This window comes from Pavona decussata, unplaced genomic scaffold, assembly GCF_977016875.1.
Source record: "Pavona decussata unplaced genomic scaffold, jaPavDecu1.1 SCAFFOLD_155, whole genome shotgun sequence".
NCBI lineage: Eukaryota > Metazoa > Cnidaria > Anthozoa > Scleractinia > Agariciidae > Pavona > Pavona decussata.
In genome coordinates this window covers 3,128,561-3,143,788 of record NW_028145567.1, presented here as the reverse complement: position 1 = coordinate 3,143,788, position 15,228 = coordinate 3,128,561, and the positions used below count along the sequence as shown (strand labels likewise).

Below are 15,228 nucleotides of genomic sequence, written 5' to 3'. Positions count from 1 at the left end.
GACACAAATAAAATATACAATTTTTTAATTTTTTAACAAAGACTAGTGAGCAGCACAACGGAAGACTTCTTGTAGTTGTATACGTTATTTCTGACGCGTTTCGTCTCTATCGGAGACTTCTTCAGGGATTAATGAATACAACTGACATAGGAAATTTTAAATAAGCGTTTCGGGCTCACGTTAAAAATTTCTGACTTTTTCCCCTCTTTCCTGGGGAAGCATCATGGACGATAACAAAATTGCTACCGCATTGTAACAGCTTCTACGAAAAAAAAAAAACATTGGAACCATGCGGTTATCCGATATAATTTCTACTTAGGTAATGGGTGACATAACCAGGAAGCAAGAACAAAATAATTTAATCAATCAGGAGCCGGATCAATCAATTTATTTGCTCTTTTTATATTAATTACAAGAAGTATCACAGATAAGTTATATTTGGGTAGGGGCCCTCTGCAAACACTTCAGGACTAATAATGGTACAGAGCGGTTTCCAATGGAGTGTCGAAAGTAATTTCGCGTTTGCTTTGGTTTTGCATTACTACGCTCTGTGATTGGTGAACAAAACTCGCGCCACTTTCTCAACCAATGGGAATCAAAACCAAAACCAATCGTGCTTTCGCCGCACACGTTTTCCCGCGCTTGGCGCCAGTTACATATATTTACTTCGAATTCTGATTGGCTCGTTGTGTTGTTTACATCTGTTGCGATTGGCCAGAGTAATTACTTTGGTTTTGGTTTTACGACACTCAATTGGAAACCGCTCTGACTATATTCTTTTAATGTTTTTTATTCCCTGATAATGACTTTTTTCTTGAATAGTAGATGAATTGGATACCATAGGATGAGGAATGTAAACAGAATAATACTGAAACCCGTTGAAGTTTGGAATCGCTATAATAACGGAAGGACCAAGGAACAAAAACAAAAAAAAGGCCAAACATAAGAGCAATGGAAAGCACACCTTTCCTGTTTATTCAAATTGCTTTACTAAATTAAAAAATAAACTCAGTGTCAATGCGTCCCAAATTGATACCACAAACACAACAGTTTAAATGGAGTAATCAAATCTTGTTTGACGGAAAGGAACTCACTCTAGCCAGCTAGCGAAAATCTGAGAATGCAATTCTTGAACGCTTCGGTAGGTTAATTTGCAGCTACATTCATCACTCTTGAGGTAGTTTAGCCATTACAACGCTTTTCACCACCAATTATTTTTTGGCAATAAAAATCGTTGCTCAATCACTTGTAAAGAATAACATTGTTGGTGCTCTAGTATAAGAGGCATACACGTTGATGATATAAAAGTTATAATTCCCCATCAATGTTCCCCCTTTCTTGGCGACATTCTCATAATTTTATTTAATAACTTCGTGGAAAGAAGTTCCAGCGGAGCTCTCTCTTGAAATTTCTCGGTAAAACTGTCAAGTTCAATACTATACGCCTGTGACACATTGTCATGTTTGTCCTGTACGTCACAGGGTAACTCGTCTTGCTTTCTTGACAAGCCGAGACCATCTTTTCCGAGGTTGCCCATAACTTCAATCACAACTGTAGCAACAGGTATATTTTTGCCATTAAATTGCATTTTCTGGACGATCTGCAGATTTGGCGAATGGACCGGGGCTCGTCAATGTAGCCTGCGCTATCGAAGATTTCTGCGAGTGGGCAGAAAAAGGCAATGTTAACGACAATATGATGAGTAATGTCAATGATAGTTTGAGAATATACAACCTAAATTTTCTTATTTTCGTTTGCAATTGATTATCAAGTTGTCTACCTAATTAATAAGTCTTTTCTCACTGAGCCTGCGTGGCTGGCGTAATCGGGGAAGGAGAGGGGGGGGGGGGTGGGAAGGGAGGCGAGAAAAAAATGAGGGGAACTGGTTACGCCGACCACGCAGGCTATCCCTCCCCAGTGTATATTAAAGATGCTGTCCACTCGGCTGCGCTGGGTTCGGATTGGATTGGATTGTTTAGCCGTAAAAATGGTACATATGTATCATCATAAGCGTTTCTGGACCTATTTTGAGTATTACAACTGATGTCTTACCTGATCCAGTATTTTACGCTGCTCCGTGAAATACTTTGCTGGGCGAATAGCGCTTTTCAGTGTCTCTTCGCTCGCTTTTGAACTTGGCGGGGATGCCTCCTCCCTATTAAGTTTCTTGCCAATCTGATTATAGGCCACGTGAAGAACTGCTGCCAATCTAAATACGTGTCTGTCCTCTTTAGAGACATCTTCATTTGTCCGGTTCTCCTCCCACTGCTTGTTCAGAGTGGCTGCCATCTCGTCACTAAACGCTTCGAACAGTGTGTTTCCTCGCTTATCCAGTTCAAGAGTGTAAACGTCGTTCTCTGGATGGCAGAATGAATAGATGTCTTGGTATACTTGCCTAAATAAAAAAAGAATACATGAGTAAATGTTCCTAATATGGAAGACGTATGTATTTAACAATTATTTACAAATTGGTGATTCCTGTCCATTTTCTGTATTTTACAATAATTAACAAATCGGTGATCCCGGTACATGAAACACAAGCCACCATTTGTGTCCTTAGTGCTTACAGTACAACCAGGCAGTACAACATTCACTAGCCTCCCACGCAGTCGTTTTTAGGAGGTAATACGAGTCCCCTAAAAACGACTGCGTGGGAGGCTAAACATTCACTTGCACCGTTGAGAAAATGACCACTACTCGTAGTTTTCGTGACAAACTGGACAACTGCACGTGGTCTGGGTGTAAGTGGATGGGTAATATAAGTGTGTAATACTAATAGGTCCTCGGCTGGTGAGTTTTGGTGACAATTATCTAATTTCAAACTAGTAAAACGCTGCTGGTGTTGCTGCTATCCTTTCACTCTTAATTGATCGTTGGCTTAAATTTTATCTTCCTATTTTTCTTGGGTGTGGTAATGCACGGTATGAAAATGAGTTTGAAACAATGGAAAATAAAATTTAAACCAACGATAAAATTGAACCACAACATATGCATCAAAACAATCCCAACTGGGATCTGATCCAAGAATGGGGGGGGGGGGGGGGGGGGGGGGGATGGAGAGGAAGTCTCATAGGTCATCAGATTGAGTTACAGTCAACTCTCTCGTAAGCGACCACCCTTGGGGCACGACAAAGTGGTCGCTTACAGGAGGTGGTCACCTACGGGAAAGATCAACAAAATAAGCCTAATGCTGGATTGATTAATTAATTACATAAAAATATTACCTTATCAGCTAACATTAGGCAAATACAAAGTAGCATATTTGATTTTTTGACCTGCAGCAAGTTTCGAGAAAACTAGAGTGGCGTGCACAGTACTTGTCAATGCGTCTCATGTTAATTAAAATTACCTGAAACTTTGTATAACATTTTGGAACAGATCACTGTAACAATTCCCGTTTACCTACAGATATAATTGTAGCCATCTTCTCTGTCTGTAAATTGTTATTATTTGTCAGCAGTCCGGGGTAGCGTCATTAAAAATTGAGCTTTTGCCACTTCTGAGTAATGATTTTTTTGGGTGGTCGCTTACCGGAAACAGAAAACAAAAGAATATGTCAAATTTCTGGCCTAAAAAGTGGTCGCGGTCCCTTAATAAATTTGAGAGGCGGTCGCTTACGAGAGAGCTCTTCAAACAGTATTTAACCGAGAAACAAAACGGTTGTTTGCGAAGTGGTCGCTTACGGGAGGTGGTCGCTTACGAGAAGTGTTCGCTATGAGAGAGTTGACTGTAATTCTGACAATGATATACCAAAATGGCCTTCTTCAGTTGATACAAGGTTTATTGCTGTAATTGTGAGTCGATGACCTCTATGAACAATCACAAATTGCAAAAATCTTCTTTGTCCTGAACATTTCGAAAGGACTGACGACACAGATGAGTTCTTAGAGTTCCAAAATACAAATGTGTCTCAAGGGAGTTCGTAACACACTCTTGTTAACATCATATTTGTCCACCTGTGTACGTTTGCTTTGACTGGCGATCAAGTGTCTAAATGCTAATTTGAAGTAGCCTGCGTGGCAGGCGCTAGAAAGGGGAAGGGAGAGGGGAAAATTTCGGTGCGATTCTTCAGTTTTGAGTCTTTCATTCTCTGCTCTAAGAGCACCGATGATACGATCATAATTTTCCAGAAGCGGCACAGACACGATATCAAAACGATCGCTCCGCGCGTTTTGCGCGCGCCCAATTTTCCCCTCTCCCCTCCCCTTTCTAGCGCGCGCCCAATTTTCCCCTTTCCCTTCCCCCTTTGAAGTTGCTTCATTGGAAATATCATTTGTTGAAGCTTCCTCCTGAGATGTCTTGTCTGCTCTTAAATCTGTGTTTAATCACCAGCACAGCACTTAAGGAAGGCATTGATTTTCTTTATTTTGTTGCTACATCCAAGAAGGGCTTTTAGCGATGTTGTCAGTGGAGGGTATCCAAAAAGGAGGCCTTCACCTTTTCTAAGCTCTATTTTCACTGGACACCGATAACCTGCAGCTCCATTGTCTTTTGTGTCTGGGCCTATATGCAGTGTTTTTTGTTCGTTCTTTTGTTCTCTCGACCAATAATGCGAGACGTTGCATACGGTGCGGGGTCGCCCCTTTCCAAACAAGATCCTCTTCCTTTGTACAACTGGCGCGCTAAAGATGGAAGCTGTTTCTTCAGTTCCTTTTCCATTTACCAGCAGGGCGCTGCCATAACTAAACTAAACATCGGTATCAACGAATCACCTGTTATTTTCCATTGTTACACAGTTAAACTGGTCGCGATGGAAAGGTGCATTCTGATTTGTTTTCCAAGCGTTGGATTTTCTGCAATAAGGAACGCCAAGATAGAATACGAGTAGGGATAAAAGCGAGCGCAATACTAGAACACGCGCGAAAATTGCGAGTTTCGCTCGCTCTCGCGTGTTTCCGCGCTCGCCCAAGGAAACGTAAGAGATTACTGGAAGTCTACCGCTAAGATGTTCCCGACTAACGATGTGAACTCCCTGAATTGTATTTCCGAACCAAGTTTGTTTAAGTCCAAACCTTTTCTGGGTGTCTTTCGCGTGACCTCCAATTCCAATTTGGCGAAACGTTTGGGAATGCGATCCAACGTTCGTCTTTCAGTTGTAGCGCGAGTATACAGACATGCTTTGCTGAGGGTTACTTTATAGAAGAGTCATTAAAAGGAAATCCGGGTTTATTGAGTGACCTTAATATTGGTCTCGGTTGAAGTAATTTTCTTTTCTCTTTTTTTTTTTCTTTTTTTTTTTCACAACCTTCCGGTTGTTTTCGGTACAAACACACCCTTTGTGTTTCTTAATCTCAGTTGGAAAACTTAAAATGATTTTGCTTTCAGTTAAAATTATCAAAAATTGAATTTTAGTTAATGAATGTTGTGCATGTATAATAGTTTTTCGGGTCCGAAATCTTCTCGGAACTTTGAAAAACGTACGGCCCGTTCGTCCCTTCGAAAACAAAAGGAATCGACTCTCCCATGTGGCTAAAGTTTGACGTGATCAAACACTTAAAAAAATGGAAGCTTTTCTTCACAAATCAGTATTCCGAGTATCTGGGGCGATTTTTGAGCAAATATTCACCGAAATTAACGGCTGGGTGCCCCAGAAAATGGATCTCACGCCAGCTAATTTAATATCATACAACTCACACACTCTTATTAAAAAGATATCATTGTAGTGTGCGTTAAAAAAACTCCTCAAAAGGTAAACAGATTAATCTGGTGAGTTCAGTCTGCGTCAATAACGCTGTTTGTGTCTTTTTAATTAACTTGCCGTCGCCTCGCAAATGATAACCAAATCATGTTCTTTCGCTGACTTAACCTCTTCAATTCGGCCAAATTTGTTTCCAAAAATCAAAACTCCGTGCAAAACTAAACTCGGGTTGGTGGCTGCCGGACCTTTTATTGCAAGTCCCAAGGTAATGTTCCATTATATTTTCAGTAAGCTAACTTTCCATTTTCCGGTATTAATTAACTTCGGATGCAAGCGCCAATAGCTTTGTCGAAAATTCTTAATGCTTGTTTTGAAAGATATTCTTTCTTGTACCATAAGTAATGTGAAGCTGAACAACTTGCCGCATAAAAACTTATTTTAAACGGATTTTAAAACCTACCATGTTTTACTTGCCCCAGTTGTTCAAAGGGCGGATAATTTTATCCACTGGATAGTTCGCTATCCGGCAGATAAAATGTGTGCAAGATTTTCCCGATAGTCCTATAATTTGTGAATAGAGTAGAAGCATATGTTAAATTTATGAATGGGATTGTGTGGAAAACTTTCCAGAGGCATTGGTTGGAGTACATTTGCTACTCTGGATAGCGACTTATCCAGTGGATAAAGTTATCCGCTCTTTGAACAACTGGTGTGTTCTTATATTCTCAAACAATGTTTTGTACTGCGTGCGAGGAACTGTACAAATATATATTTATTTTTTCACCTAAAAATTAACGTACGAAAACTTAATTAGCTTTGCAAACATCTCAAGCTTTTTAATTAGTTTCACTTTCAAAATGTGTCTTTTCCCTAACTTTGCTCTTTAATTAAAATGACGTCAGGACAAACAGCAAGTTATCGATATAAGTTATTACACTTTGCCTAGTATCGCTGTATATTTTTTTTACGTACCAGTGCGACGTCGGTGCTGGCTGTATTTAACAAGTTAGACTGCAAGCAGTCCCTTTCTGGATAGTCGAGAGGTCGCCCGAAATAGCCGAGCGCGAAAAAAATGGAGCAAACGAGCGGAGCGGGTCTAGAGAAATACAAAATATTAACGGCAGACTGATCCCAACGGCGGAGTTTGTCGGTTTGTCGCTGTGGAATTGCAGATTTTATTGTATTTACCAAGCCTGCAGAGCAAAAGATAGAAACATTTTGCCCGTAAGTTTATATGGTCACACAAATAGAACAAGAAAGGAAAATCGTTAGATTACATCAAAGAAAAATTTGTTAGAAGTTCTCTAAAGTTTAATCGCACGTTTGCATCCAACCGGGCCAGGCAACACACACTTCCTGCCCCCCCCCCCCCCCCTCCATCCCCCAGAACAACAGAAACCCGCCCCAATCTCCAAACGGTTCAACAGCTACCCGTTTGCCAGACCGTTTGTCGCCGACTGAAACGGACGGTCGAATACGGGCGACTTTCTTTGCTTTTTAATCGCGAACCTTCCAAAAAGTTGAGATTGGAGTGGAAAGTAACAAATTCTTCAACTGTAAGTAAACTTGATTCCTATTCCTATCTCAATCGTATTCATGTACAGCTCCTGTTTCCAGCGGGAAGTACGAGTGTATTCACACAAATTCACGAAAACCAGTTCGATCGTGACCAGCTGATATTCTTACATTTCTTTTACATCGTTTTGCATCCTTGTTCGCTTTTGAAAATTTTCAAAGATCCAATGGAAAGGAGGGCTTAAAACAAGCAAATACGAAGAGAAGAGATTTAAACCTCGTTCGACAAGCTTATTAAGGCAAAAATGAAACGTCAGCGTCATTATTGCCTGCGAAGCATTTGTGTCAGATTAATCCGACCAAAGTGCAATGAACCTTGACTGATAACGACGTTTACATCCCACATTTTGTAAGCCACGCAAATTGAGACGTTGAAAAGGAAAAATGCCAATGTGAGGTAAATTAAAATAATGATTTTATACACAATGACGCCCGGGTAAATTTCACAACATAAAACAATTGTCCGCGATTCGACAAAAAAAAAAGCTTAATAACATCATAAGTTATCGATCACGGGAATTCTTTAGCTAATGTTCAACCGTTTTTCCTTCGGTCGCTTTTGTTTGCTTCGAATTTACTGCCCTATTTCGATTTCCGAAATCCAAGTGTAGTTTGTTCTTATGTACATGTAGAAAAAGTAAGCGAAAGCTGTTTTGATCGCTGAAGGAGTGAAATTTTATTGTCATGCCCCAGCACACACCCCCAACACTCCCACGCGCTTTGAAGCTGACTGCTTTACCCTTTCCAATACTATGTCCTCCTTTAATTTAACACGTATTATTAAAAACCTCGTTATTAATACAAAATAACCGAGCTATGTTATGAGCTAAGAGAAGGGAAACGTAGAGACTTAAACCTTGTATCGGTCCCAAACTTTTTTTTGGCAACGATTCAATCTGCAAAGAGTCACAACAACCAACGGACAAGACAATAGCTTGTGAGTGATATAATCTACCGTTAATATCGTTCAAATTTCGCTGTAAACACTGAATAATTGATGTTTGTGCTCAACTGCACATCTTTTTGCCCGAGGGTAAACCGAAATTGGGACGCAAATGTCTGTAAGAATTTATGCACGATCAACAAAGCCGGATGTTTTTATATGTTCTTTAATTTATACTGTCGGTAAAGCTTAATTGTAAGTTCCGCTTTCGCTTAAAAAGAACAATGCTCAAATACCACACTGTGTTTTTAAAAACACCACATTTTTCAACATTGCATGCTACATCATGTATTCACAGACATTACAATACATTTTCCTATTGAAATTACTCTATATTCTAGAGCTATTGAAGAAGGGAAGATGGGAAGCTTCATATATTAAGCCTAACTCTCAGTAAGATACTTGTAGGGATGCACAAATGAGCCAGAATCTTTTTCAACTCCCTTTAAATGCATTCAAAAATATTTGTGGAGTGCAATTTTCCTTGAGTCTTAAAGTTATTTAAAATGTTGCTGGGCAACATTTTAGCCTTTCTGAGGCAGATGTATTATCAATGCCTAGTCATGCATTACTGTTAATGTTATGGCTTGTATGATAATGATAAAAATACAATGCGTAATGCATTATAAAGCTTTGTACAGTCGGACCTGTATTAAGCAGTCACCCTTGGGGAATGGCTAAGTAACCACTTAATATAGGTTGACCGCTTAAAGCAGGTTGCACAGAACACACATCAAACACAACAAAAACAACATTTTCTATAACATTTGATACCTTAGTGAACAGTTCATGCACATTTTAAGCACTCACAAAATCACTTACTTAGTTAAGAAACAACAGCAATATAATGATATGACAAAGGAAAACATGGTTTAGGAACAAACTAATAAAACATTAATTAACGCTGAGATCCTACAGTCAGTATTGAAGGTCGTTAGAAATTAAATTGCCTGTCTCCTCAGCAGTAGACAATAGCGGTAATATTCTGGGCCACAACAAATTTGATTCTTTTGGTGACCATTGGTCAGCTCTTCTATCATCATTTAACTTCATGTCAGTGGTTATGTTTTATGTGACAGTTTAACATTAGACAGTGCTTTAGATGGAACCATTCTGAAAAATATTACAAACTTGTAAATATAATTATGAACATTTGTCCAAAAAATCTGCTTTCCTTAATATGAAACTTAAAAAGACCATCATTTTTATTAAGGATAAAAAATTAGCGAAGAAAAGATGTACAAGCTTGAACCCTCCCCCCCCCCCCCCTTTCCCCCTTGCTACCCTCTTTCCTTGGGTAGACAAGAGAGGAAAACTAGCTACTAGGGCTCTTTAAAGGTGTTTTTTATGAGAGTTCGATTGTGTTCAATTGTCGAACTCAATCAATCCTGGATTATTTGATTAAGTTCAATTTGGTTTGAGTAGTTCGTCGGGCAATAAAGGGAGATCTGATATGGGCATTATTGGTATTTACTCAATCATGTATGCTACTATATGTTTATCTCAGCAGGTCTTTCAAGTGACTGATAGAAAACAGATTGAAACAGCAGTACAAGTAACCCTGAGACGCATTACAATCAACCACAGAACTGCAGTCCTGCAGAAATGGCTTCAGCGACAAGTCCCTGCTGTAATGAACATCCTACAGATCCTGTGAAATTCTTGTGTCAGACCTGCAAAAAAATGGTATGTAGGACCTGTGTTGTGCGAGAAGGCCATAGGAATCACAAGTACCTTTCCATTGCAAATGCCAGTGCTAAGGAGCGACAAGCAATTCACAACAGTCTCAGTAGTACTAAGCAAAAGCTCTCTGGTCTTCGTGGCTCAATATTTTGGGTTGCAGAGATGAAGAAGCAAGTGGAAATCAGAGCCTCAGAGGCAGAAAGAGAAATCGATTACCTCATCAATCAAAATATAGCAGCCTTAGAGCGGAAACGAGCCCAGCTCAAAAATGATGTTGCTACACTGCGTGACAAGAAGGTTCAGCAGTTAGAGCAACAGAAGGAAACCTTGAGCCTTGCTTTGGAGGAAATTAAGAATGGAGTAGAATACACTGAGTGCGTTCTGAGCAAAATGTCAGACATCGAGTTGATCACCATGAAATCCGACCAGCTCCCTGGTCTGCTTGATTTCAATGAGGTTGCTTTGCAGTGGGAGCCATGTCGCACTAATAATTTCTCCGTAGAAGTTGACAAATCCCTAGCTGTTGAAGCCATTGTGGACAAGATGGCCCATGTTAGCGACAACGACATCCAAGTGGGGAGTCAGTATGCTTTAAGCATGCTTGGGGGAAAGAGTGGAGAGATGTTTACTTCAAGATGCCAACAAAGGTCTTACTTTGTTGTCATGATGATGGAAGGGCAGTCTAGAGCAAACAAAGTTGGGGTTGGTTTGGTGAAAGTTGAGATCATGCCCCCAGGTGGTAATGAGCCACAGAGCATCGTAATGGGCAGTAAAACGGACAATTACACCTTCTCATACTGCCCTACTGTGCAAGGTACTCACACTATTCAGGTCTCCGTGGCAGGGCAACTCATCACAACAGAGCCGATACGTTGGAAAGTGGATTCAGCAGTTTACATTCTGGATCCTCAATGTGCCATGCTTCCACCTGAGGTTTATGACCAAGGACGAGAATCACTAACGGGGTGCTGGTTCAAACATGGGTGGCACTCTTGGCATGTTCGCATCCTAGCACCAGACAAACTAAGAAGGTCCACTGACTCAACACCCTTTGAAGTTGGTGTCACAGATGGTAATCGCACCTGGCGCTGGAGTAACGGTAGGAAGTACTACCCTAATTCATCGGCTGTTGTCAGTACGATGAGCAGTTGGCAGTGTGGAGACTTGCTGTTCTTTTACCTCGATTTGGACTTCAAGCAGCTTGTAATCTACAATCAACGCTCAAATGAAATGGATACCTGGGAGGGGATCCGAGTTCCCATTCGCCCATATGTTAACCCACAGTCGACTCAATACTTTGGAGTAAACTGAAACAATGACTATATGTATCTGTTAACCCACAGTCGACTCAATACTTTGGAGTAAACTGAAACAATGACTATATGTATCTGAGCAATTTGGTCATTGATTGTTGATCATAACAAGTGCTCATTGAATAACATATATAAACAGACACTTGCAAGTTCATTGTTAGTAATTATGACTTTACAAGACAACATCTCAAGTGCTGTATTAGCATCATAGAACCTTGCTTTGCCACAGCAAAAAATTGCCACTCATGAAAACCCATGCACTGCTGGTGTTACAAAGGGTAACCTTAAATCTGACCCTACAGTAAACACCCACATTTAAGAACCTACTTTTTTCAATGTCAGCCTGAATAAGTCTTTGTTATAAGGTTCTTATATAACAGGTGTCTAAAACGAAGAATTTCAGCCTGGAGGTTCTTAATCCACTTGTTCTATTATGTGGGTGTTAACTGTGTTGGACAGTGGAAGTGAGGTAATTAATCCTTAATTAAGAATATTATTAGATATATTTCCATTAAGGTATAGTACAATGACAAGAAGTTTAAGAGACCAAGAAGTAGGTTGTAAACACAAGCCAACGCGGGGTATTTACAAAAGAAATACTGTCAGTGAAAATTTTAGTATTTTAAGTGGAGTATGCTGTTTTAGTAAGTAGCTTCATGTTCCACTGTCAGAAAAATCCCCCCCCCCCCCCCCAAAAAAAAAAAACCAAGGAACTTCTAAAAGGGTACACTTGTTTTCCCAGTTGGGATTCATGTTCTCCTCCTATAACCTCAACACCAGATTACAAAGAACTTAAATTCGGAGTGTCAACTGGACATTTTTTTTTTTTCAGTGCAAATTTCTGATCAAAACTTCCAGAATTTTTTTCCTTGATGTTAAACAACCAGCATTTCCACAGGGCACAAGTTAATTTGTACATGTAAGTTGTCCTAAAATATTCATGACTTAACTGGTAACTTAGGGAAACACTAAAAGGGAAAGGATTAGTTTGCTATCTTTATCATCAAATCAACATCCAAATTTATAGTAGTTTAGGTGAGATCGTGCGGTGCCATTAACAAATTTGAAGAAGTTACTGTAGTAGTTTGTGTCGGGCACTGAAAATGCTTTAAACAATAGAGACATTTTGGGACCACTATCCCTTCATCAGTGAAATGAGCCGTTGAACAAAGTGTGCGTGATGTTATTTAAATATTGCATGGAGGGCAATATACTGTCACATATTTTAGGACTTTAAAATGAAATTGAACTGTACACTGTATGTTCATGATGTGGGGTTGCAGAGTTCAGCAACCAAATATTGGAAGACCCTCTGTGCAACATCTTTGCGTGATGTTATGGAAGCCTGCTCTCGCCACAGACACCATCATGTCTTCCAATTGTTATTTGTGTGACCAGGAGAGGAGAAGTGTTTCGCGACTGGCAGGTCGCTTTCTACATGATGGATAATTGCAGATGTTCACAGAACCTGTCACTAAATCTGCGTCCACTTTCACCACTTTACGACATAGATCACGCATGACAAGTGATAAATATAGAGTTGTTTTGTTGTGTGCAGTTAGCAATGGTGAATGAATAAGGATGACTGTCTAAAAATAATGTAAAATCATGCAGTCTGCTCAAGGATAAATTTTGCCATGCCAGTAATACCAGGTTATTCTATAAAATGATAGGAAATAAGTGTGAATTAGTGTATGTTATCAATGCAATTAACTTAAAAAGTTAAAAGCACTTAGGAAAATAATATATATTTGCTGGTAATACAGTAATTTATTGTAGAGTGTGTGCATACCCAACACCAAAAGAATGCATATTATGAATGTGTAAGTGTGTATCATTTATTATTAAGAAACTCTAACAGCAACCATGTAGGAGTAACCATTAAAACAAACAAGGTAGAAAAACCAGTTGATACAATTGTATAAATTATCAAAAATATATATCTACTCTCAAGTGAGCCAAAGTGCTTTTTAAAACACTCTGTCTTTACACATCTTAGCAAAATATAATTATAATGTCCTTGCTTGTCTAGATGTCGTTATTATTTTTTTTAACTGCAAGTAAGTTCCATGTATTAGAATGGATAAATTGGTAATGTATTTTTTAAAAATAACAAAAAAGGTTTGAATGTGCACTGTAACTTAGATATAGCTGTTAGTCAGTGGAGTAACTTATTTGAAGACGTTTTTCATTAGATAACAGTTAACGTTTGTGGATTGTGCTGAAGAGAAAGCACATGACAATAATTTATTGTTGTTGGTGATATTATTAAGTGTGCAACAAAAAAGATGTGTAACTTAATATAATTTTTATTCCTTAAGGCACAATAAAACTGCAAAATGTTTAAACTTTCAACCAGTACATGAATTTACTGAGAATTGTGTTTGCAATAATTTCTTTTGAAAAAAAAAAAAAAAAGAAAGAAAGAAGAAGAAGAAGAATGTTTTTGAAGTTGTCATATGTCGGTGGGGGACCGAGGATCAAGTGGGAGGGAAGGGATCTAAAATATCACACTTCCTAGTAACTTTTGATTTTATCCTTTCCTTGAAAGGTTACACTCCTCTCTACTTTTTACTGCAAACATAATGACACGAATATATGCAAAGTTGTTTTTTCCAATTCCACCCACTTCCTGCCACCTTTGAAAACCTTGCCTTCTCTTTTCCCTTAATCTCCCTAAAATGTAGACTTTTTACACTCCTAGTGGCACCAGTCAGAACCCCCTCCACCCCACATGGTGAATTTTTAATGGTTAGTTATTTTGTGAAGGAAGGAGAAGACATTTTGCCTGTTTTTCTATAGAATAGAAATAGAAACATGCATAGAAATTTCAGCTTAGGAACTCCAAGCAACAACAGAAATTTGTTATGGAAGAATATAAAAGGAAACATCAGAGGGGACAGCAGGGAAACACTTGCCCAAGGGTTGCCATGAAAATGTCTGTACACCAATGTAACATTTCAAATGCATTGTTGATTCAGTATGATTTGATATACAATTTCTTATGCCCCTTCTAGTAATGATGTCTGTTCGTTTATTGGGTAAATTTCAGTTTTCAAGATGTAAACAATGCATTGGCAATGATCGCCCTGTAGTCACGCCATTGGCACCAGAAGTTTATCACCTATTAAAGTGATTTACTCCATGGGCCGGTGATTTTGAAAGCTGATTAATGATAATCTCAGATTAAAATCAAGTTGACCAAAGTTCTAATCATTATCTCTCTCTTTTAAAGAGGTTTTGAAAGTTAATTTTAAACTAATGTTAAAGAAAAGTCCAAGTTAAAACTGAGGGTCAAAAATCTTTTGGAAGAATCATTGTTGATTAGTCATTAATTAAATTCAAATCAAAGTTCGATTAGCTCAATCAGGCTTTGAACAACTGAGACCTGTATAAATAATTGTTAAAATGTAAACAATGCGTTGGCAATGATCGCCCCATAGTCACGCCATTGAGTACATAAGAATTTGTCTGGCGTGACTTCCCATTTCCCAGCGGGGAATTCTCCAAAGTGCGGAGGGACCATTGCGCAAGGTTTAATTTCGCCTTTCTCTTCGTTTTCCCAAGCACGCAAAACGATAGCTAGTCTAAGAAGCTTAATGTTATTAAATTTCCACTCTAAGCTGCTGAGCTAAGAGTGCCCACCAGCTTAAACAAACGATTAATACCAAATTTAACGCAGTCTCATGTATAGCTACTCTGGACTTGACCGAGAATGGCAGTTTCGTCAGGGGCGTTTAATATACATTTAGCTTACCTGATTTGTGACTCATTTGTAGAATGGACTTTTATCACTCCCTGTAGTCAGCCTTTTTCGTCTGTCATTGGCTGGATCGTCGAGGGACGAGAGGAAAAGCCCTCAAGAAACGACGCAAGCAAAAGGCAATATGATAATGAGGCCCTGCCAGGGGGGGGTCCCGTGTCGCTTGTCTGAATTTTAAAATGTCCCATGTCGGTGTTTTGTCAGTGCTACATGTCGCTGTCGGAAATTTAATGAAAATAGTTTGTCCTTGTCGGAATTTAAGGTTAAGAAAAACGGTGCAAGATGCGGAAAATAGATCGCGAGCAGAGGTTCT

General features: G+C 39.1%; 2 protein-coding genes across 3 annotated transcripts; one reads left to right on the top strand and one right to left on the bottom strand.

Annotated features, from left to right (window-relative positions):
• Positions 1 to 784: 784 nt before the first annotated feature.
• On the bottom strand, positions 785 to 15,012 carry LOC146465894 (uncharacterized). The gene is made up of 3 exons (XM_085128054.1): positions 14,910 to 15,012; positions 2,053 to 2,395; positions 785 to 1,658 (listed from the first exon to the last, which is right to left on the bottom strand). The coding sequence occupies exons 2-3, from the start codon at positions 2,287 to 2,289 to the stop codon at positions 1,578 to 1,580; spliced, it is 318 nt and encodes a 105-aa protein (XP_084984180.1). The 5' UTR covers positions 2,290 to 2,395; positions 14,910 to 15,012; the 3' UTR covers positions 785 to 1,577.
• LOC146465895 (E3 ubiquitin-protein ligase TRIM45-like) lies at positions 7,053 to 11,165 on the top strand. 2 transcript variants are annotated; one of them, XM_085128049.1, is made up of 2 exons: positions 7,053 to 7,194; positions 9,667 to 11,165. In XM_085128049.1, the coding sequence occupies exon 2, from the start codon at positions 9,762 to 9,764 to the stop codon at positions 11,148 to 11,150; it is 1,389 nt and encodes a 462-aa protein (XP_084984175.1). In that variant the 5' UTR covers positions 7,053 to 7,194; positions 9,667 to 9,761; the 3' UTR covers positions 11,151 to 11,165. The 2 variants fall into 2 exon arrangements, with proteins under 2 accessions (XP_084984175.1, XP_084984176.1); XM_085128050.1 differs by having other exon boundaries at positions 7,054 to 7,194; positions 9,664 to 11,165.
• Positions 15,013 to 15,228: the final 216 nt, after the last annotated feature.